The sequence below is a fragment of the Ovis aries genome, chromosome 18, assembly GCF_016772045.2.
Source record: "Ovis aries strain OAR_USU_Benz2616 breed Rambouillet chromosome 18, ARS-UI_Ramb_v3.0, whole genome shotgun sequence".
NCBI classification, from domain to species: domain Eukaryota; kingdom Metazoa; phylum Chordata; class Mammalia; order Artiodactyla; family Bovidae; genus Ovis; species Ovis aries.
Genome location: NC_056071.1, coordinates 44219778 through 44243359, shown reverse-complemented (window position 1 = coordinate 44243359; position 23582 = coordinate 44219778). Strand labels below are relative to the sequence as shown.

At 36.7% G+C, this 23582-nt stretch overlaps 1 protein-coding gene and 1 long non-coding RNA gene across 5 annotated transcripts in view; one reads left to right on the top strand and one right to left on the bottom strand.

The window, feature by feature from the left end:
- Positions 1-598: 598 nt before the first annotated feature.
- MBIP (MAP3K12 binding inhibitory protein 1) lies at positions 599-19750 on the top strand. 4 transcript variants are annotated; one of them, XM_012098826.4, is made up of 9 exons: positions 599-763; positions 4405-4524; positions 6271-6495; positions 6584-6680; positions 9030-9095; positions 9328-9480; positions 12000-12097; positions 17212-17250; positions 19219-19750. In XM_012098826.4, exons 1-9 carry the CDS (start codon positions 635-637, stop codon positions 19321-19323), a joined length of 1032 nt encoding a protein of 343 aa, XP_011954216.2. In that variant the 5' UTR covers positions 599-634; the 3' UTR covers positions 19324-19750. The 4 variants fall into 4 exon arrangements, with proteins under 4 accessions (XP_011954216.2, XP_004017948.2, XP_042091237.1 ...); XM_004017899.5 differs by having other exon boundaries at positions 19216-19750; XM_042235303.1 differs by lacking the exon at positions 4405-4524 and having other exon boundaries at positions 19216-19750.
- Positions 759-23582, bottom strand: part of LOC121817108 (uncharacterized) — a 113685-nt gene continuing 90861 nt past the window's right edge. Inside the window, exons 3-5 of the long non-coding RNA XR_006056865.2 lie at positions 18638-22801; positions 16124-16268; positions 759-1263 (exon numbers count right to left, since the gene is read on the bottom strand). This is a non-coding gene — a long non-coding RNA (uncharacterized LOC121817108). The remainder of the gene's footprint in view (positions 1264-16123; positions 16269-18637; positions 22802-23582) is intronic.

Here is a 23582-nt window from a genome sequence, read left to right as displayed (position 1 = left end):
AAAACAACTGATTCATCAGTTTTAAAACTTGACAGAATTACTTTGCAGATCTAACATTCCCTTGATAATAAATGAGGCATAAACATTTTTGTTTTATATCTTCTTCCTCTAATGAAAAATTAGTGATGTTAATTTGAATATTGGTGAAAATATTCTATCCAGTTATGACAATTCTATGTGGAAAAGTTCTCAATATTTACAAACAATCGTTGGCAGCGCTGCATCCCTGACGAGCGATCTTTCTCCAGGCCACTCCACAGGGCCATGTTAAAATTTTAACTTTTAATATGGGACTAAATCACTAACATTTAACTATAAAAGTTTTCTCTAGCAATACTCATCATTAACATCTGGGTCAAGGTAGACTTCACGAAGCTAACCCTCTTTGGCTACCAATTCCAATCTCCAGTGGAAATACTGTGGCCAGCCTCACGTAGGTCGGCAATCATCCGCTCGCGGTCCTCAGCGGAACCTGATTGGGGCAGATGCTTGTCAGTCACACAGAGGGTCCTCAAAGCCTTGGTCTAAAAGAGACGCAGTGTTTTGACATCATCGCGGAGCGACAGAGGCGATGGAGGGAGGGGTGGGTTGTGAGCGCACTTTGGTGCTGGCTGGGGCAGCCTCAGAAAGTGTCATGGCTGCAGCCGCTGAGCTTAGTCGCCCTACGATCGGTGACAGGAGCCTGGAGCGGAGCTGCAGCCCCAGCCTCTCCCGAGAGATAGTCTGCGAAGTCTTCCGCTCCTTGCATAACCTGGCTGGACAAGTGAGTGATGCTCTGTGGAGTAGGGGTCTGGGAACAGGCCTGCCCCTCCTCCCATTTTCCCTTGCGCGGAGGCAGGGGCCACCGGAGGCCTGCAGGGTGTGGGAGCCGGCTGGAGCAGCAGAGGCCGGGGGAGGAGCGTGGGCCGGGTACCCTGTGGGCTGAATGAGGATGGCCGCGCGGGTTATATCCTGACCGGTGACAGGCTAGGTTTGCAGCTCTTCTCACCATGAGTGAATGAGGCTAGTGTAAGTGAAAACGCGGCTCGGTAAGAAACTGGCTTGGAGAGATTGGATACGGAAGAGCTTCTCTGATGGTTTGGGAGGCGCCTGGAGCCTCAGGATCGTTTTTCCTCCAGTTCATTCATTGTAGAAATTGATAGGTTCGTAGGGCCTGAGATTTCTGGAATAGCGCTCTCTCCGCCTCTTTAGGGTGATTTGCTCTTATGAGTCACTTGCTTTTGTTTACTTTTTTCCTTCTGGCCGTAGCTTGCATCTCTTCCCCTTTAAAACAAGGCGGAAGAGAAAAAGAATTAACCTAAACTGTTTGTAGCATAAAGTTGGCTGAGTTACCTTTGGTCAATACAGCTTGCATCACAATTTGTTTAACTCGTAATTCAACTATTTATTAGTTTAACTGGCTGGTAAATAGCTTTTGTCGAAATGTCATAATAAAATGGAGCTTAAATAAAGGTACTGCTTGCACTGAAAGCACTGTTTACTGATGTAAATGCAAAGCAAATTTTAAATGAGAAACAGCTTGAAAATATGTTTATCTGCTTTCAAAAAGAAATGTTTTAAAAAAAATCTTGGACTTAGGCGTTTGCGTTGAACATAACGGTAACTTCCTTTATGAAAATAGAGTGTTTGTGAAAATTATTTTTAAAAGCCTTGGGTAGATGGTGAATCAGTCTTTTAAAAGGTTATTTCAGTATTTAAAAAAATTTCAATGTTTGTCCTGACTTACAGAGAGCATTGGTCTTAGTTAAACATTCATTTTGGAGTAATGGGATGATTATTAATAGAGTCAGCTAAAAGTTGTAACTTTTAAACTCATTAGTTTGTCAAGGACTTAGAACTTTTATTTATGTATTTTTTAAGACTTAGGGTAATTATTTCAGTCTGAAGACTCAAGATCTGTAAATGGTTTAAAAGTTGGAGAACTTTCTATGGCGTGGACATTGGAACTTCTTTTTTTAATCCTAATATCAAGATTTAAAAAGTTTATATGCACCTAAAGTTTACAAAAGTACCCCCCCACCACTGATGAGATACTTTTTAAAAACGTTAATTTAAACCTATCTTTTGAAATAGTTTGCATACTGAATTTTTAAAACTCATTTAAAAATTTTAAACATTCTGTAGGTAAAAATAGTGCTGTGGTTAAAATTTACTTATGTCACCTGTCAAAAATATCTAGAGAGTAAATATTTGGTTAGTTTTCATGACAGAGTAAAGGGGCCATAAATAAGACTAAATAAGATTGTCAAAAAGTAAGATTATCTCATCAATTAAATGCTAGCCAATTTGGTGATACTCTTTATATTTTGAGATGTACTGTTAAAGATACTGAAAGCCAGAATACTATACTTATAAAATTGTTCCTGGTGGAAATAACTATTTCCCTTTGAAACAAGATTAAGAAATTTAAAAAAATCTATGTTGTAAAATGCCTAGTTCCTTCTATATAGTATCATTGTGTTATTAGCTCTCCTCAATAGGAAACATAGAATCAGATGTTAAAATTTTCCTAGCCCAGATTTTGAATTTATTGAATACTGATTTTGCCTCTGGTTGCTGCATTTTACCAAGCTGAAGAAATATTTATTGTTAACTTGGATTTTTATATTAGTGTAATAAAGTTTTTACTGAAATGTGTATTTTAAATAGTTCATATTAATGACAGACTAATACCTTTTTGACTGAATGGTTTACAAGTTCTATAGGTAAAAATGCACAGAATTCATATATTACTAATAGGGAATTTGTTGAATAATAGTTGGATGTATTGGGGATAGTTTTAAAGTTAATTTGTGGCATTGTTATGTGGTTTCTTCAAAGACCAAGTATCTTGCACTTGAAAGTTTATATAATTCTGCTAAATTGAAATGAGAATATAATCCAGACATTCAATTTAATTTCTATAAGTTATTTTCTAGAAAATTTGATGCTTTGCTTTGGTTGAGGATTTGCCTGCGTTATCCCCAAACTGTATTTGTAAGTTTGTTATAATCAATTATAGATTCCTTTAGAACTGTAAAAGTATAGTGATGGGTTACTTCCATGCATAAGCTGTTGAAACATTTATAAGCACTAAAAAATAGAAATTAAGATTAATATGATTTTCTTAATATAAAATAACAAACTAATTTAGTTAAAATAACAAACTAATTTTTGCCAGTGCATCCTACACAAAACTTCTTTACACTTGTCTAATATGGACTTTAAATATTTCTGGTCAAAGGGTGGTAAATTTCTGTCATACAGCATTCATACATATAGTGCCTTTTGGGGAACTTTGGATCTCTTTGGTACAGTGATTCATTTTTTTTGTTTTATTATAATCACAGTTCATAAGATCTTAACTAATAGAACACTTGTCCTTATTTTGTAGAAAACATGACTAATTTTAAATAAATGATTTCTGAAAAAATAAGAGTTAACTTGATCCTGTGATGCAGGATATATGCCATAACACACGTGTCCCTAAAAATGTTTACAGTGATTCACTTTTATTCACTTGAAATACTAAAAATGGAGGCTTTCCCTCTGAAATGTTGACTCATCTTGGTATTAATTTTATATTCAGGTTTGTGGTAGTTTTCTATGTATAACTTTATCGTAATAGGCCATACATAGCCAATTTAGGAGAAATTTTCATGAACTCTTACATTGTACTAGAAAATACTGTTTAGCAGTGAGTCTGACCTTTCCATCCAGTCTTTGGCTGTTTATTTCACTATTGTGGAAAAACATTTGTTTTTAAATTTCAGATTTCCACAGCTAAATAATAGTTTAATTTTTATTTGAAGTAAACATATGCTGCCATGTAGCTGCAGACTTTATAATATATATGAATATGAATATATGAGTTGATTTTTAAATTTAAAAAATTGGTTAAAATTGAAAACAATGAAAATGTGATTCGGAAGACATCAGAGGAATGATATATTTGTTACATATTTATGTGCATATTTAACAAAAACAAATGCAGAAATTATGAAATCAGAACTTTCATAAATGTACCTCCCCCTGTATTTAATGTTCTTAGCTAGAAGCAGTAGGATTTTGAATAGGGCAAGCATTTGTTGGCCCCTATCCAAAAGTTTTCAGATACTGAATTATTAAAAAAAAAAAAAAAAGCCTCATCTTTTCATCTTTCCTGGATAGTTTTACCTGTGAGATGGTCCCATTACACAGACCCAAGAAAAGAATTAGAGATGTCATCTGCTTTTTTCTGAGAACTGGACCTTTCTTGCCTTTTTGGAGTGGTAACTAGGTAGAGCACTTTTATGTATCATTAAAAACTTGAGAACTTTGATCTAAATGGCATGTTATTCTATAGAAATCTTATTTTTGTGACAATCCCATATGTACAGCTTAATCATGTAATTTTTGTGATATTGCTGGTTTGCCCCTTTAAAGCTTAACCTCAGAGATGATGTGGTGAAAATTACAATCGATTGGAACAAGCTCCAGAGCCTCTCGGCATTCCAGCCCGCTTTTCTCTTTAGTGCACTTGAGCAACACGTTTTATATTTACAGGTAAATTTCTTGTTAAAAATGTTAACTCGATACTGAGACTAGAAATTAATTGTAGCTAAATTGTACACTGGAGTATTTGTAGGTTCTGTCTTAACACCTTATTAATACTGTTATTAATAAAAGGTTACTTCAGCCAGATTGGATCTAAATCTTTAATTTACATAGTGATCAGGACAGTTACAGGAATATAGCCGAATGGGCTGCTGTGGGTGTGACAACTGAATGAATGCAGTTCTATTCGATTCCAGACTTGCACTGAAAATTCAATACAGTTGCATCTATGGTGGGTTATAATTAAGCAATAAGACACGGCAGGTGTGTGTCATGCTATGATAATGATTCCATGCCTTGGGTGAGTTTGGAGGCTCATGGAGTGCTTTCAGTGGTTCAAGAAGTGGCATTATCCCAGCATGACACATCCTGGAGTGTCTATTGCAATTAAACAGTTTCAGCATAGTTTTTAAAAAGAAAGTAATTTCTGTGACATTAATGTCTCATATTAGTAAGTAGCCAGTCACTATTTTATGATCTTAAGAGTTTAAAATAATTCATTCTTTATATTAAAAGTCAACACTGAATTGTTAATCTATAATAGTATTGCTATATTTTAAAAAATATTTCAGTTCAATAACCAAACAGTATTATGACCTTACTAGTTTCCAGCTGAACATATTTGCAGTTATTATTGATAGATGTTTACAGTTTATCTCTAATCAAAGTATAAAATATGAAGTGTCATAAAGGTTTGGATTGGTCAGTTTAGTGCCATTAAGATATTATAAGGATTCAGAAGAATTTTTGGTATAGCAGACAAAGGAAGCAAAATTGTAGGTATGAAAAAATAATTGGAACTTTGACAAGTGTTGGTATGTTTTGATTAGTAGAGTAGACAATTTTCAGCCCTTTATTCAGTGACTTTTGGGGAAATTTTAACTGTTTCATGTTAAAAGTAATAGTTAACCATAGTTTTGAAGGGTGGAAGCAATGAGCTATAGGACTCAGTTGAGGCCTAATTTTGTGTGAGTGTGTTGGAGGGGATTGTAGTATAATTTACATGATAGAGTTGTATTCCCCACTAGTATTGTAGGCATCTACCTCTTTCAGCTATGGCTCTTGGTAATGTTTTTCTTTTTTCCTTGTTCATTTTCTTTTTAAAAATTTAAATTCATGACCCAAGAAGATATCTTGTCATGTCAGGAAAAGCCTGAGTGTTCACTCAGCATAACACCTATATATTTCATGTCTATGCTCTCTCATTCACTTTGGCCAACTGCAGTTTCAAGTGGAGAATCTCCAGTGATACAGTGCTAATGCAGGGCTTTGCTGAGTGAGAGCACTGGCTCTTGTGTTAAGGAGGAAAAATACTAAGCCTTAGTGTTCTGAGGAGGCATTTGAATGACATGTTAATTAAGTGGCATTGGTGCCAGAGGCTGAGGCTTTGATTTGGCACAAAATAAAAGATGAGTGACAGAATGATTCCCTCAAAGAAAATTTTAAATTTCCTCAGGTTTTCTTTCTCTTTCCTTTTTTCTTTAAATAGATTTATAGCAAATGATATTGGTCACAATAATAGAGAACAGCAAAAACACTTACATGTGGTCAGATCTATGTATGATGCCAACCTTTTATATTTAGTTAATTGATACTGAATATTGCTTTTACTTAGCTGAAATTTATATAAATATGGTAAATGTGATTAATTTTGATCAGTTTGAACCTCAGCAGATGGAATTGTGTTCTTCTCAGCCTTTTTTAGCAAAACTTCAGCCTCTGATTAAAGAGGAGAATACAACTGTTGTTGAAGAAATAGGAAAAACAGAAACAGGGAACAAGAATGAAGTAAATGCCAACTTTCCCACTGGAGACCTGGAAGAGGAAGAAAAGCACAAAGACGGTGATTTAGGAGATGTGAAAAAGACACAGATCCATTTTGATCCAGAAGTAGTTCAGATAAAGGCTGGAAAAGCAGAAGTAAGAAGTTGGGTTCTGGGGGGCCAAGGGAGTATTTTTTAAAATTTTCCTATGTTTGAATTAAGATGCATATACTTATTGTTTGCAGATTGACAGACGAATATCTGCATTTATTGAAAGAAAGCAAGCTGAAATCAATGAAAACAACGTCAGGGAATTTTGCAATGTTATTGACTGTAATCAAGGTAACTACCTAGAAGAAGTTAATTTTTTTAGGATTTTAATGATTTTTTTTTTAATGGATAACATTAAGAACGCAGTTTAATTATTTCACAGGTTTATTTGGAAACTAAGACAGCAGAATTTTCTTCTGTTTAATAATAGAGTGTATTGCAAAATGGTTTTAATTTTGGTTGTACAGAAATCAGATGCTAACTTAAAAAGGTAAATGTTTACCACAGGTGAAGAGATTGTTTTAAAGTTCCTTTAGGAAATGAAGATAACGTATGGATGACCGGGTTGCTCAGTCACACTAGTAAGAAGGAGCTGAGCTATATAAATTTTAAGTCTAAAGGTACTTATGAAATTATATTAATACATGAAGTTAAACTTAGTAAAGTTAATACTCCTCAAGAGGGAGCAGTTTTCTCACTACTCTTTAGCTGTTTGAAAGGTTTTATGTCATGATAAAACCAATTTGTCATCAAGACTGTGGTATCTTATGCTTCTTTCGTTTCTTTCAAACTGTGCATACATTTGCGTTTTTCATCAGAATCTCCTTTCCTCTTCACATGATGCTATAGTGTATTTACAGATCTGCAGGTATGCTGCAGAATACAAAATTGCAAAGCACTGGCATAGATCATATTCAGGCATCACAGTAATAATCAGAACAAGTAGTTCTTAGAAAAAATTATGGAGAAGCGTTCCTAATTGGGATGAGGCATTTTCTTGTTGCCTCTAATATCTCTTGACTAATTATTATGAATACTGAATTGTCAGATGAACCTAGAATTGGCTCACACCACACTGGTGCACTGATTCTCTTCATAATGAAGTAATAGCAGGCTCAAGGTGGGTCCTAAATTCAGCCTTTCCTATTATTAACATTATACACGCGTATCTCTAGATTTGGTATATTTTACTGTTAGCTTTTCAGAACAGGTGCAGCCGTGGCAAAATCTCAGGTACGACGATCAAGCTGCAAGCAACCCATGAGAAAGGGTTTGTTGAGGGAGCAAGCACATGTGTCACTAATGTTACTCCTCTGTTCTCCCTGCTAACTCTATTATTATAAACCACCAGGGGATAGAAATTGACAAGAATTGAAATGCTCAGCAGGATTCCTTGGCCCATTCAATCCCTTGCTGGCTTCCAAACAGTGCTGGGAAGAATTGCTGTGGAGAGTGACTAGCACTCATACATTCAATGTCTTCACACCATGCTGAATTTCTCTCTAATGGGTCAGTTAATCTATGTATTTGGAATATAGCTCTGGAATGGATGATAGCTTCTTTTTTTAACCCTTAGCCCCGTGAAATGGTAGAAAGAGAATGGAGACGTGATGGCCCTTTAAACATATTTTGAGGTTTCAAAAAGAAAAAGAAAATGACTCTGTTTGGTATCTATATATAAAAGATAAGCAAGTTTGGAATTTTATTCCCACAGTTTGTGTCAGCAGCACTATCTCAAGGAAACTTAGACTGAAAAAATTCAGGTGTATTATAATGTGTTCCTTTCAGGACCTCTCAGTTGACCAACATACATACATTAGGTTTTTTTTTAAAGTCAGATTCCCTAGGGAAAAGAACTTTCTTTCAGTATCTTTTACCATCCATTTTTATTATAAAATAATCAAGGGGAATTTTTTAGGAAATTTACTGCAGTACATGGTTTTACTTAACATCATTTTAAAGATTATTTTATGTTTATATATTAATATCATTCCAACTTTTCCCCTAATTTATTTGTTGATATCTAACTTGAAAGAAATTATACATTTCCTCTTAGAAAAAATTTGCAACCAATTTTCACATGGTATCCTTCTTAAAATTATGTTTTCTGAAAGAGGTAGTCAGGAAAGACATAGATAGCTTTTGTGTTTAGGGATTTTAAAAAAATGAGCGTCAAAAATCTAGGCAAGTGTAAAAGTATGTGTTGTAGGTCTTGTGTGGTATTCTGAAATACAAATGTATTAAATGCATAATCTTTTCTATTTGATGTTCCCTAATTAGATGAGCAGTCAGTGTCACAAATGCTGTATTTTTTATATTTGAGTAAAAATACTGAGCTTTGCTTATTTCTATGTTGAAATTGAATAATATCTCTTTAGATTAGACATTTTTAACTTTCTATAATATATAAATTATTTTCTCCAAAGACACAGATGGTCTTTAGGAATGTTGGTATTTGTTAAAAATTAAATTATGCCACTGAATGTTGAGGACTTTTCTGTATATAAATCGGACATTAGATACGATTAGATGTTCTCTGATTATGACTATGAATAATATATGCATTATTGAAGGGTTATCAAAATGTACATTTGAAGTTAAGAATATACTTAAACTTACACTCATCTAAATTCTTCTTAGAAAATAGTTGTGCAAGAACTGATGCGATTTTTACTCCTTACCCTGGGTTTAAAAGTCATGTAAAAGGTAAGTATCCACCACATAATATTTTCATCATTGACAGAAGCTTATTCCTAATTATAAGCAAAATGGAATAGAAATTACTTTCCTATCTAAATTTTATTTATTTATTTTAAAAAATCTTGCCTTTCTTCCTACATGTGTTTGTGATATGAAAAGAGTGTATAGTACTATTTGGGAGAGAGAATTTATGAGTTTTGAAATGTAAATGTAATAGACTCAAAGCTTTTGAACTTAGTTTCTAGAGTTGTGAATACATATGGACCACAGACTAGATCTGAAGGAATTCAAGGGTCGGGTCATAACCCTAACAGCATGCTCCGAGACTGTGGTAATCAGGCTGTAGAGGAACGGCTACAGAATATCGAGGCTCACTTGCGACTGCAGACGGGTAAGCAGAGTGCTTGGCAGTGCCCACAGTGTACCTTTGCAGGTGGTTAAAGAAATCCCAATTCATTTAGTCACCTAATTTTCACTGAGGGCTTATCATGTACAAAACATTGTTCTGATTGGTAGAAAAATGAAGAAAGCATAGTCCCTGCTCCTAAGGACTTTACAGTTCATGTGGTTGGGTTCCTCTTCCTCCCCTTACACTTCTGTCAATTTCATAACTTAACCCTGGCCATCTCTCTCATTCTTATCACATACTGTGCTAGGTACAAAGTATTAAAAGGTGTGATCCTCGTCCTTTAAGATTTTCCAGTGAAGACAAGCATCTAAATAAAGACCTGCCATTGGGGAAGTGACTAACGTTTATTAAGTGCCAGTCACTCTGAAAGTGTTATACATATATCAGTTCACTTAATATTTAACTACCTTGTGAGGTGTTGGTGCTGTTACCCTTGTCAGATAAAGAAACTGAAGTTCTGGGAACTCAAGCAGCATGCCCAATGTAGTAAGTGGAAACTAGAAATCAAACGTAGAACTTAACGGCTAGAAAGCCTCAGTATCCTTCCCCATTTAGTCATCAGATCCTGTCAATTCTATCTTATAAATATCATTATGCACAGAGGCACAAAATATGGTTCAGGGAATTTCTAAATCCAGTCTAGCTGGTGTCTTTGTGGATGGAGGTAGAAGATAATAAGAGAATGAGTAAACCATTGAGGATAATAAGAGATACGCATTAAAATTAATTCTCCCAGAACTAATTTAAAACTACAACGGTATAATACGATTGACTGGTTTATTAAATCTAATGGTATCCAGTAGCTAATTTTGAGAAGTACCTGTTGAATGCCTACTATACGCAAAGCACTGTTTTAGACAGGAGGGATACTGAGATGATGTAATCGCAGTTCCTGGCTTCGAGGACTTCATAATCTATGGAAGAAAGATTAATAGTGACGGGGGATGTTAAAGGAAGGTTATGGTGGGGCTCAAGGAGCCTCTTTGTGAAGAGATTCAGGCAGTGCTTTGTTGATCCAGTGAAGCTTGAACTGGTTCTTGAAAGGTACAGAGGTGCAGCAGAGGACATTCTAGGGAAAGGGAGCAGCAGGAGCAAAGTCAGATGAGTAAGTTATTCATTTTCCTTTATTCAAGAGCAGGAAAAACCAAGCTCCTAAAAATTAGAAGTTTTCAGAAAAAAACATATGTCTAGAGTTTTTGTATTTAACAAGTTGATACTTTGGATGTGAATATTAATTGCATAATGATTATCTAATGTATTTATTCATCAGTACATATTGAGTGCCTGTGCAGTCTGTGAACTGATGCTTCCTAGGTCTGTGCAGTGCACAGGCTGCACAGCCATACCCAATGAACAAAACAAAAAAGTTTGCCTTCTTAGAGCTTATATTATTAGAGTGGAGAAACAGGCAATATATAAGCAAAATATATAGAATGTCAGTGGGTTTAGAGAAAAATAAGGGAGGGAGTGTTGGGTAGGGGGAAGTGGTAGCTCTGGTATTTTTTAAAGAGCGGTCACAGAAGGCTTTACTGATACGGTAACTTTTGAGCCAAGACCTGAAGTTGGCAAGAGCTAGCCTTGTGAATACAGAGGTAGAGAGAACCACAAGTGCTGAAGCTATAAGAGTACTTGGCCTAGTTGAATAACAGAAAAAAGAGATCAAATAGCTGAAATGGTATGTGGGGACAATGTCCAAATTGTATAGGACCTTGTAGACTACTGTAAAAGTTTTGGTTTTTAATGTGAGTGAGGTGTGAAGGTGTTGGAAGGTTTTGAGCAGAGAACTAACACTATCTGAATTACATTTTTAAAGGATCATTGGCAGCTGTGTTGTGAACAGACTTTAAGTATGCAAAGCAGAATCAACTAGACCAGTTTGGAGGTTATGATAATCCAGAGCGAGGTGGTACTTTTGACCAGAATGTTTGCATTGGAGGGTGCTGAGGAATGGAAGAACTTGGGATGTAATCATAGCCTTGAAATCTCAGTAACCTTAATTTTACCAATCCCCTCCCTAGAAAGTTAGTTAAGAATTATGGTAAAGCTCCTTTTTATAAAAAGTTCTTCTCAGTTAAAGGAGAAAATATGGCATGTAAGGAGAGGTTTAAATTGAAGAAAATATGACATATTGCAACCACTGAATTGTCACTTGTCACTATGCATTTTTCTCCTCCTAAGTAAGTATCAGAGTCTGTCAGAGATACAAGTTGTTTTGTGTGGGAACTATGAAATATCAAGTGAACTTATCATAAAACAACATGCCTAGCAACATAGGAAGCATAAATAGGGTTTGGGGAGAACCGTGGTACAATAATATATCCCATAGTGTATAATATGAAAATGTTTGCTAAAGATTTCATTCTGTTTTACTCCTGTTAATTTATTTTCTTAAGTTTAAATAGTTCCCATTCTTTTGCATAAGTGTCTTTGCATGGTATTTTAAGGATAAAACTGTAAGAAGAATTATCCAATAATATCTCAGTTTCTTTTAATGTATGTAGGTGGTCCAGTGCCAAGAGACATTTATCAGAGAATTAAAAAACTTGAGGACAAAATCCTTGAATTGGAAGGCATCTCTCCTGAATATTTTCAATCTATAGTAAGTATAAGTGTCTTTAAGAAAAAAATAAGTGTTATTTTAGGATTCTTTTTATCATATAACAATTCACTCATAGATCTGCTGGGAGCAAAAAACTGTTTTAATAGTTCAGTGATGAATGAACATAGTTCTGAGTAAAGAGTTATCTTGTTCTTTAAAGATTGAGATTTTTAATGTTATATTATGGACATAATTTTTTTGAAGAGTTACGTCATGGCACATTACCTAAATTCTCAAATTTAAGCCATTTTTTGTGGCATAATAAATCAGCCTGAATAGCCCTATTGCTCTGAACTTGCTGTCTTGTAAAACAGAGGCTTCCTCTGGGGCCTTGTTCTCCATTATCCCTCTGCCTCTTTAATCTCTCTCTCTGTAGACTTTCTGAAAGACTAGTCTTCATTTTTCTCCTTTTCCAAGAACACTAAAAAACAATCTGTGCTGAAAGTATCTTTGTCATATTAGCATCTTTCAGACAACTGATCCTGGGCTCACTGTGTAATTTTCCTCCGTCTTCTGGGGTGATTATACATAACACCTGCCTTTTTTTGCGCTTTGTGTGTGTGTGTTTTGAAGCAATGCCATATTTGAAAGAACTAAAGTAAAAGTGAACTAAATTTTTAAATTTACTAAATTTTTAATGAAATTTACTAAAACTCCTATTTCTGAAATATTATGTAAAGTAACTCAATTAGCATGATGAAACTCAATAAGTCACTGGTGAAAACAGGATTATTGTAGGAATAACAGTGATCTTTCCAAAGTTTCAAGTTGGTATTAGAGTAAGATACAAAAAAGGAATATTTCCAGATGAGGAAGGTAAGTCAAATAACCAAAGAGAGCAGTGAATCTTAAAGCTCAATCATTTTAGAGAGTTTTAGTGATTTACTTCCCTCCAATATAAAATGAGGCTGATTAAAGTACTGAGGGCTGAAGCAAGGATTAGATGAGATAATGCCAGTCAGGCACCTAGCATGCTGTGTAGTGCAAGGTAAAACCTCAGTAAACATGAGCATTTATTTAATTTCAGAAACCATTTAGAGGTAGCTGTATAAACATGGGTAAGTTGTACAACTCCTCTGGCCTTCTCCTCTAATTTGAGATTTGTTGGTGGTTCTACATAATTGCAAAGGCCTTTCCATCTTGAAGATTTTCCTTTGCCTCTTCCTAGGAAACTTCATAGAGATTGTATGCCTTTTCCTACAGTAACACACCATAAGTTTTTCCCATTCAAGCTGCCTTCACTAAGAAATCCTTAGGTTATTTTTTCTAGTTCATTTTCATATCTTGTTAATATAATTCTTGTTAACAATAGAACTTATCTTAAAAGAGAGTATTATAGAATTACATACCTTCAGTGGATCTTGGCCCTTCAGTCTTTCCTTTTTCTCTCTGATTCGGATTTTAAAAGCTTAACATATCTCTGTTACTAAATTTAATTAACAAAAGAACAACCCCTTCAAATCATAATCTTATTTTGAGGGATTCTTTATACACAGGGTAGAATGTTTAGTTAAAGAGGTAGAAATAGATTATAGAAGACCTTAAAAGAAATTTAAGCTTTACATGCTGTGAAAATTTTTGAGCAGGGAAATGACTTGTGCAAATGGTAGAAGGTTCCTCTGATATAAGATGAATGTTCTATAAGATATATGAAAAGGGAGAGACTAAAGAAGAAGAGAGTATTATACCAGCTTAAATGTGAAATGTGATCCTGAAACAAGGACGTGAGAGCAAGAATAGAAAAGGTTAGTGCCATCAACAGTAGGAAAGAAAAGTTGGCGAAGAAGTTGCTACATTCTTGTGTAGCAAGAATGAGTCCAGTCTTTGCTTAGAAAAATAATACTATCATTGGTAGAAATAAAATCTGGAGGAGGAGATATTTTGGGAGGAAATGTGGACTTATAGTCAGCAGGATATGCAGTTAGAAGTATCAGGTAAACTTTTGAAGATGTAGGTAGGACTTAACACTTGATATAATTGGGAGAGACAATATAGATGTGATAGATAGAATGGGTAAGAACATTGAGACTGTCAGAGGCTCGAGGCCTGAAACTAACTTCAGAGGCAGGGAGTGTTATAAATGTAAACAGGATTGGCCTGTATGTGTGGGGTTGTCACACTTGTAATAAAACTAGTGCTTAAAAAATTGTTTTTCCAAATATGTTAAACAACATATATTTGATTAGAGGGATCATTTCTAGATTAGTATTTGAAATGACATATCCAAGTTAATAGCTACAAGCACAAAACACTGAAATGTTTAAACAAACTGGTTTTGTCCTTAAAACCTCTGAATATGTATGGTACAGACTCAAAGGCAAAGATTTCATACCCACCCTTCCATAACAGAGGAATGTCCCAGCTATAGGAGCTGCATTCCTTTCTCAGAATGGAACCAGCCCTAGACCTGTCCTTGTGTGTGAGAGGAGATTAACACACACCCTGCAGATGACATAGCACACTATTCACACTCTTACTTTCCTGTTGCTGAGAGCACTCATAATGGCAATTGCATAATTTTTCATGTCTTTTCTGTAGACTCTTTTTTTTTTTTTCCTATAGACTGTTGAAGAAGCTTCCAAAGGTAGAAAGTAAAGGAAAATTGAACCCATTAAATTTCCTAAGGATTGAACTTTTGTTAGCAATCAAATTTCTGAAAAGTTTTTAAATGAAATGTATCTAAATCCAGATTCACATGTAGGTAAATTCTGAACACAGTCGGATAGAGATTATCATGGGTAACCGTGCAGCACAGCATATGAAAAGGGAAACAGGAAAATGATATAAAATTATATTTGGTTCCTAAAAAAAACTAGCTTATATAAAGTTCTTTTCATTTATGAAACAGACATAAAACTCCAAAAAAGTTAATGTCTATAAAGCAGGAATTACAACAAAGATTAGTATATGTTTAAACTTTTAATGTGGTAGTTCTAAAGATCTTTACCCTTCACATTCAACATGGAAAAATTTGAATGTTAGTAATGTTTTAAAATTTTTGAGTGCATTGCTTAACAGACCATTTAAAAGATACAATCTTTATGAGTATTTCCAGATAATTACTTACTGATTTTTAAATTATGACCCTGGAAAACAGTACGTATAATATTCTTCACGAGTATATTTCCATAGCACTTTGTTCATTTGATAGCATTTATCACTTACATGTTTATGTGTCTGTTTTTCACACTAAATTTTTAGCCCCTGAAGGGCAGGAACTGTCTTGTTCATCTTTGAACACAGAATGTAGCAGGCATTACATAAATGTGCAAATGAATGGATAGGACTTGGCCGATAGTTAACTATGGGATTTTTAAAGGTATGTTGACTTTGTTTGAAAGCACTGATTAGATGGAATCGTAACTCTAGTCCGTAATGGTTAAGTCCTGGTTCTAAAGGGAAGTGTGGGGAGAAGGGAGCACTGAGTTAATTAAGTTTTTGAGAAAGAGAAACCTTGAATGGGTTTCTGTCTGGTGGCATTGTGAAAGCATGAGTTAGAGTTTGGAGTCAAAGAGGTCTGAAACAGGGCAGTGGGGCTAGAAGGGACGAAACGTTAAAGGCACTCCCCCTGTCACCCTTGATAATCGGTTACCCTTTACAACTGATTAGAAATAAAGAAAGGGATTGGTCATGAAAGAGGTCTCCTTACCACTAAGTTTCCTCAGAGCATGGGTTTCTTTTAAGTCATTGAACCACTGATGGCCTTATTCTGATACTTCCCACTTTGGTTTCATGATACATTAATCTGATTGCTCAGTGACATGGAAACTGGCCATATTTTACAGGTTAAGCTGTTAGGAAAACAAGGGGAAGTATGTTTTCATCGCTGTGTCAAAAGCCACCTCTTGGGAAAGTTTGAGACTGAGTGGGCACCAAAATTGAGCCCTTACCTGCCCACAGGCCCCACAACAGTATCCTGCTCAGTTTGGCAAAAGAAGAAGCGTGTTTATATAGGCACTTCCATATTTAATTATTCCAACACTTACCGATTTCCCACTTACTAGAAACTACTGATAAGAGGCATACCTCAGTATTCTTTGAAAACAGCTTTAAATCTTCATGGTTGCAGATGTTCACGAGAAAATTTTACTGCCTGTGTTGACAGTTTCTTTGTCAGATGTACTAATGTGCTAATATAATTTGCCATTCAAGGCCTTGTAGGTCTGTGAAACTAAGAACAAAGTCAAGCAATCATTTATTAGATCAGGGTTTAAAAAAACGCACAGCAGCATGTTGGTGAAAAAATGTTATTAGCTTCAAGTAATAGAAATTTATACTCAAACTGACTTGAACAGTATGGAAATACTCTTACAACACAGGAAGTTCAACAGTAATGCAGTCTTTACGGCAAATTAATTTATTGGGCTAAATCGTGACTGTCAAAGAACTGAGCTCTTTCCCCTCTCAGCTCTGCTTGGTGCTGACTTTTTCCCCAGGCAGATGGTAAGGTAGCTACCGTGTTTTCTGGTGTCCTGTCCAGATGACAACAGCATCCGGAAGAACTGCCTCCTAGATGGCTTTCTCTTAGAAGTGAGGAAGTTTTTTCCAGAAGCTCTTCCCTAATTCCCAGCTGACCTCTCCTTAATTGCTGGCCAGAACTGGGCCCTTGCCTGTTGTGGTCACTGACAACCAGTGGAGTGGAATCATTAGTCCCCTGAGTCACATAGACAGTGCCCATTATAGTCAAGGGTGTATATGACTGTTTTCACCCTGCTGCCTGGTATTCCACATTCTGTTTGTCTCTGACTATTGCTTCACCTGTTCAATATCCTGGGATAGGAATGTTCTAAGAAAGGAATCTAAGTAGAAGATCCACAAAGCTCCTCTTACCATAATCACTAAGCTTCAGTACAAGGTGGAAATTAACAGCAGAAGTATAGTTGTGTATAGCCAGGGACAAGCATGTTGTTCTAACATTACCACTTATACTTTTAATACCATCTTTGGAGGGTAACTTCCAAAGTGGAAAAAAGGAGGTGTCAGTTACAGATAGTGCTCAGTGAGTTTGTGGGCTTTATTTCTGCCAGGGTTCTCCTTATTTTTGTTCACTCATCTATAAAGAAAAATTATTTAGATTTTCTAAGTATTGATTACTTTTTTTACTTTTAATCTAGAACTTTTCTGGAAAAAGAAGAAAAGTTCAACCACCTCAAGTAAGTTACTATATTTTTATTTTGGTTTCTGAAATAGTTTGGTTTTATACCTTTCTTATTAATAAAAGTTTCTACTGTGGTTGCTTTTAGGTCATATCCTGGGATTTAGGACTGGAAAAAAAGGGCAGCATAAATTAATGTGTTATTTTAAGGGCATGGAATGACTCAGAAGGGTCAGATAACTATTTAAAATCTATCCAGATGTTAACTGTAGAAGAAAGTATCAATTACAAAATGCTGAAAAATAATAAATGTTCAATTTAAATTTCACCCGCTTTCCTTCTGCAGATACCGCTAATTAGCATCTAAGTCAAAAAAGGTGTCTGGCAAAGTTAACTTTAGTCCACCCCTGTTCACAGTACTACTGTATTAATTGAATCTTTAAAATTTTATGTTTATCCAGTATTATCATTTCAACATTTAATAGATTATTTTTTACAGGTTATACTCCACTTAGTTATTATAAAATATTGGTTATATTCCATGTGCTGTGCAGTATGTCAATGTAGCTTATTTCGTACATAGAAGCCTGTATCTGTTAGGCTCCTACTCCTATCTTGCACCTTCCCTCTCCCCACTGGTAGTTTGTTCTTTTTCCACATATAAGTGTTATCATACAGCAGTTGTCTTTTTCTGTCTGACTTGCTTCACTTAGCATATTACCCTCCGGGTCCATCTGTATGGTTGCAAATGGCAAAATTTCATTCCTTTATTGTGGCTTATTTTTGTATTTGTCCCAGATCTAGTGCAAAGGTATGGAGGAGGCCAGAGCATGGTGAGTGTAGGAACTGAGGTGGCTGCTCTGCTGTCCAGGATTTGGACTTTCTCTGTGGCTCTTCTGTTAGTGCCCAAAGCTCAACTCTAAGCTGCAGTGTGGAGTGGACATGCTGGGAGACAAACCACTGTGTTCCTGAGTGCTCTGACAGTGGCCACCTCCTTCCCACCCCAGTCATACTCTTGGCACCCTTTTCTGTTTCTGCATAGCTGAACAGTCTTTTCCCAGTGTTTGTTTGGCCCAGATCTAGCAGGCTGTGGTATGGAGTGAAGGAGGCTGGCGGTGTTCACCTCTTTAGATTGAGAGATCTAGCAAGGCAGCATCTGCCAGTGCGAGGCTCTCTGCACCATGATTATTGGGAATCCAGCACAAGTGCTCCTCGCTGTAGAGTCTAGGCTTCACCAGCCCTTCTGTCTGTCGCAGTGGATTTCCCAGCAGGTGTGGGGGCTTGTCGCCCCTGTGCAGGACCCCAGGACTGGAATTCCCAGATTATGGCTTAGCCTGCTTGCTCCCTCCCCAGTGCCAGCGTTCCTCCCTTGGAAACCTTCTCTTCCTTACATATCCATCCCAGGGGCACAAGTTCTGACCTGATGTTTGGTTTTTCTGTATTACCTGGTTTCGTAGAGATCTTTCTTGCAGCTTTGGTTGTATAATTCTGCCATTTCCAGTTAATTTTCTGTGATAGTTGTTCCACATGTATATTTTGATTGTTTGCGGAGGTGAGCTCCACATCCTTTGCAATCTTGATCCCCTTCTATTTTTAATTGTAAAACTTTGAAATTTGAGTGTCCACTTTTTTTTTTTTTTAGATTAACTGCAATCAACTACCTTGGCTATCAAAAGAGAATTCCCAGTTACTTTAACCAATTAAACTAAAACTTTTCCTTTTTACTATTGACTATGAGAATAGGCAGTTGAAAAAATGTTTTTATGACCCTTTCAAAGTAGAAAAGGTCCAAGATAGCTTAGTCATTAGAAAATTAAGAAATTACGAAAAGTAAGAAATACTTAAGCCTTGTTGTTTTATGCCTTTAAATTTATAGCATAGTCAACATATATGGTTCAATTTAAAAATTATTCTCATGAGAGTTATTTACCATGCTTTTGGATATTTTATGTATTTATATAGTACATTTAGCAGGTTACCTTCATTAAAAGTCTTACTCGGCAATTTGTGTTATTGTTTACAGCAGAACTATTCACTGGCTGAACTTGATGAGAAAATTAGCGCCCTCAAACAAGCTCTGCTCAGAAAATCAAGAGAAACAGAATCCATGGGGACACGTCACCTTCCATGAAAAACTCCTCTCCTTCTCATTGTCATTTTATTTTTTTAGATATGTGTGTAACTTACATATCTATTTAATTAATTGCAGTGTTTTTATTAATAGTAGACTTACCTCTGAAATCAAGGTTCATTTTCACGTGAGTCCATTTTGTTGCAAGCAGTCTTCAAATATTCCAGTATACTTTAAGATAGTTAATGCGTTGAAAGTAGCATTGTTGGAATTTATTCCCTTCTGTTTTAAAGGAGGTATTTTGAAAATTGAAAACCTTAATTAGAAAGTACATCTTTGTGTGTATGTGTGTTTATCACAGAAAGGAAGATTTATTTTGAATAGTGATGTTTAAGACGACTTTGTATTTTTAACATTGATGTTAACCAGTTTTAGTTTAAAACAGTACTTTGTACATAATAGGCATTCAGTAAAAGTTTGAAATGAATTTTAAGTGCATATATTCTTTTCCAAGTGTCAATTTAATCTAAATAAATAGATCATACCTTTTAGGGCTTCCCAGGTGGTGCTGCTGCTGCTAAGTCACTTCAGTCGTGTCTGACTCTGTGCGACCCCATAGACGGCAGCCCACCAGGCTCCCCCGTCCCTGGGATTCTCCAGGCAAGAACACTGGAGTGGGTTGCCGTTTCTTTCTCCAATGCACGAAAGTGAAAAGTCAAAGTGAAGTTGCTCAGTCGTGTCCGACTCTCAGCGACCTCATGGACTGCAGCCTACCAGGCTCCTCTGTCCATGGGATTTTCCAGGCAAGAGTACTGGAGTGGGGTGCCATTGCCTTCTCCCAGGTGGTGCAGTGGTAAAGAATCCGCCTGTCAATGCAGGAGGCTCAAGAGAGGTGGGTTCCATCGCTGGGTCGGGAAGATCCCCTGGAGAAGGAAATGGCAACCCACTCCACTATTCTTGCCCAGAAAATTCCATGGGCAGAAGAGTCTGGCAGGCTACAGTTCATGGGGTCTCAGAGAGTCAGACAAGACTGAGCACAGCACACACACATACCTTTTATTCTCTTATTGATTATGTGACCTTAAACAAGTTACTTAACCTCTCACTGGGCCTTAATTTCCTTATCTGTAAAATGTTAGAATACATCCTACATTTGTAATGAACAATAGTTGAGATATGCATGTACAGCTTTTGAGCCTGTCTGACATAAAGGAAGTGCTTAGTAAATGTTATTACTGTTGACTAAAACTAAGTCTTTGGAAAGTAGTTAAGATATTACAGCTTACATAGTCCTTTTCCTTGAGCACCTCCCCTCTTTGGACTGCCCCAGTTTTATATTAGGCAGTACATATATTTTCATAGTTGCAAATTAAACATTTAAATGCCCACATGAAAGTGAAAATGAAGTCGCTCAGTCGTGTCCGACTCTTTGCGACCCCATGGGGTGTAGCCTACCAGGCTCCTCCGTTCGTGGGATTCTCCAGGCAAGAGTACTGGAGTGGGTTGCCGTTTCCTTCTCCAGGAGATCTTCCCAACCCAGGGATCGAACCCGGGTCTCCCGTGTTGCGGGCAGACGCTTTACCATCTGAGCCACCGGGAAGACTCCACATACCTATGATCAATTAATCACTGACACGGGAGGCAAGAATATACAGTGGAGAAAAGCCAGTCTCTTCAAGTGAAACTGGAACATTTCCTCATAGAGTATACAAAAATAAAAATGGTTAAAAGGCCTAAATATAAGACATGAAACCATAAAACTGGAGAACATAGGTGAAACAGTCTTTAACATAAGTTGTAGCAATATTTTCTTGGATCAGTCTCCCAATACAAGAGAAATAAAAAGAAACAAACAGATGGAACCTAGTGAAACTACAAGTTTTTGCAAAGCACAGAAAACCATCAACAAGAAGACAACATGGAATGGGAGCAGACATTTGCAAAAGGATGTGACTGATGGGTTAATATTCAAAATATCTAGACTGCTCATAGAACTCATCAAAATATCCAATCAAAAAATGGGCAAGCAACTTGAACAGACATTTTTCTGAAGAAGGCAGAATAGTCAACAGGTGCATGAAGAGATACTCAACATTGTTATTTCCTAGGTAATTATTAGCAAAATGCAAATCAGAACCACAATGGGATAACTCTGCTGTCGGAATGACTGTCATTAAAAAGAACAAATATTGGAGAGGCTGTGGAGAAAAGAGAACCTTCATACACTGTTGTTTGGAATGTAAATTGGTGTGGTACTGCAGAGGTTCCTTAAAAAAACTAAAAAGAGAACTATCATATGATCCTGTAACTCCTCTCCTGGGTATACTTCCAGAGAAAACACACCAAAGAAGATACATGCACCCTAGTGCTTACAGCAGCATTATATACAATAGCCAAGAAACGGAAGCAACCTAAGTGCCCATCAACAGTGCTGAAGATGATGTGTGTATATACAGTGGAATATTACGTAGCCCTAAGAAAATGGAGTAACTGTCATTTGCAGCAACATGCGTAGACCTAGAGGATATTACGCTTAGTGAAGTGAAACACAGAATGACAAATAATATCACTTACGTGAAATCTAAAAAAAATATAAATGAATATATACAAAACAGACTCACGGACCTAGAAAACAAACCTGCAGTTATCAAAGGCGAGAGGGATGTGAGAAGGGACAATTTAAGGATGTGGGATTAATAACAGATGGGAACCACTATGTGTAAAACAGAAGCAGTAAGGATAAGAGCCCTGTACAGCATGGGAAACTAGACCAATTATCTTGTAATAACCTATAATGAAATATAATTTGCAGATGATCACTATTCTGTACACCCAGAACACAATGGTGTAAATCCTCTATACTTCAGTTTAAAAAAAAGTTTTAAAGCAGCTATAATCAAGGAGCAGATATTTCGCTCAAGAATCGTTTGGTTGTAAGAATCAGAAATCTGCCTAAAAAAGCTTGTAAAGCAAAATTATTAAAAAGGATCAGAAATATGGAATTTATTGCAGGAAGTATAGCTTGACATTGTGGCATCCAGAAAGTCACCAGCGGATTCATTCATCTCTTTCGCTGGGTCTCTATCTGCCTCTGGCTCTGTCTAGTTCTGTCTCTGCCCTCCTCTCTGCTCTCCCTCTCTGTCTCTTGCCTTCTGTCTTTCTCCTCCTCATTCCTTTTCTCTTACTCATAATCCCCTACGCATCTGTTTTATTCTCTCTATATACTGGTTCCCCTGAAGGTCTCTTCATTTCTGCTTCCTCACACCAGTGATCTGTTAGCCCTGTCCCCATGACCTTTGAACCTCCATGGTGCATGTTCTGAACCCAGCTCTACAGAACCTCACAATTCCATGGACCGCCACTTGCTTACCTGTCTCTGTGTTTCTTACCTTTAAGTCCTTTAGAGGCTGAATGTCAGTGGGATCAGGGGTCTCATTCAGTTGTGGCCAGGTTGGTGGGGCAGGACCTTTTCATAGGAATATGCCATGTACACACGACCTTGAACCACCATTTGTGGAAGCCTTGAAAATGGAGTCATCTGGTTAAAAAAAAAAGGTGGGGGGGACTTTAAAACTATTCCCAAGAATGGCACGTGGATGAGCTGTTTCCACTAAGGTCTATAATCTTGCTTAATGTGATCCAGTATTACAGAAAAAGCGACAAATGCCTGCCCTTCAGTCTCCATCTGGTGTTCATAATCACCATTCTGTCAGAATGACCACCTCTGGGTTTACTGGCACGTTTCACTACCATTACATCAGCAATACAATAGGAGAAGCCTCAACAAAAAGGATCAGTTGAAAAAGGGGAATGACTTAAGAGGTGGGGAAGAAACTTAGAAAATAGGATCATTAACTGATCATGGGTCTGCCCCTAAAATAAATACCCCAAATCTGTTTCTTGGCTCTTAGCAAAGTAAATTCCTAACTCACATCTGCCAGTCCTAGGATCTGGCCATTAGAAGGATTTCCTTTTTCAATTGTCCTTCAGACCTGCTCTTCAGAAGGACATTAGAGAGTCCTTCTCTCTCCAGCAAGTATTGTCTGGTGCCAGCATGCTTTTCTACTTGAGTTGGAGCCTCCAGAAGAGGCCAAGATGCACCACATTGGTATGGGTTGGTATAACTGCTTAAGACCACAGTTCTGGTGGTAACTGCCCAGTGTGTTAGTGGGCTTTCAATCACTGTCTGTCTTGAGTGTGTCACTGACTGAAAGGTGATCCCAGGAATTTCTGAGGGGACTAGACGGCAGAGTAAGCTTGCACCCTTGATCACCAGGCCACCTGATGACCATTCCTTCAGGATTTTTGTTATTTACTCT

Excerpts from the sequence above, each read along its gene's own strand:
- MBIP (XM_004017899.5), top strand. The coding sequence starts at position 635 with ATGGCTGCAGCCGCTGAGCTTAGTCGCCCTACGATCGGTGACAGGAGC. Across the intron at positions 9,096-9,327 it reads GTTTAAAAGTCATGTAAAAG|TTTCTAGAGTTGTGAATACA; the intron begins GTAAGTATCCAC and ends TTTTGAACTTAG. Across the intron at positions 17,251-19,215 it reads GAAAAGTTCAACCACCTCAA|CAGAACTATTCACTGGCTGA; the intron begins GTAAGTTACTAT and ends TATTGTTTACAG.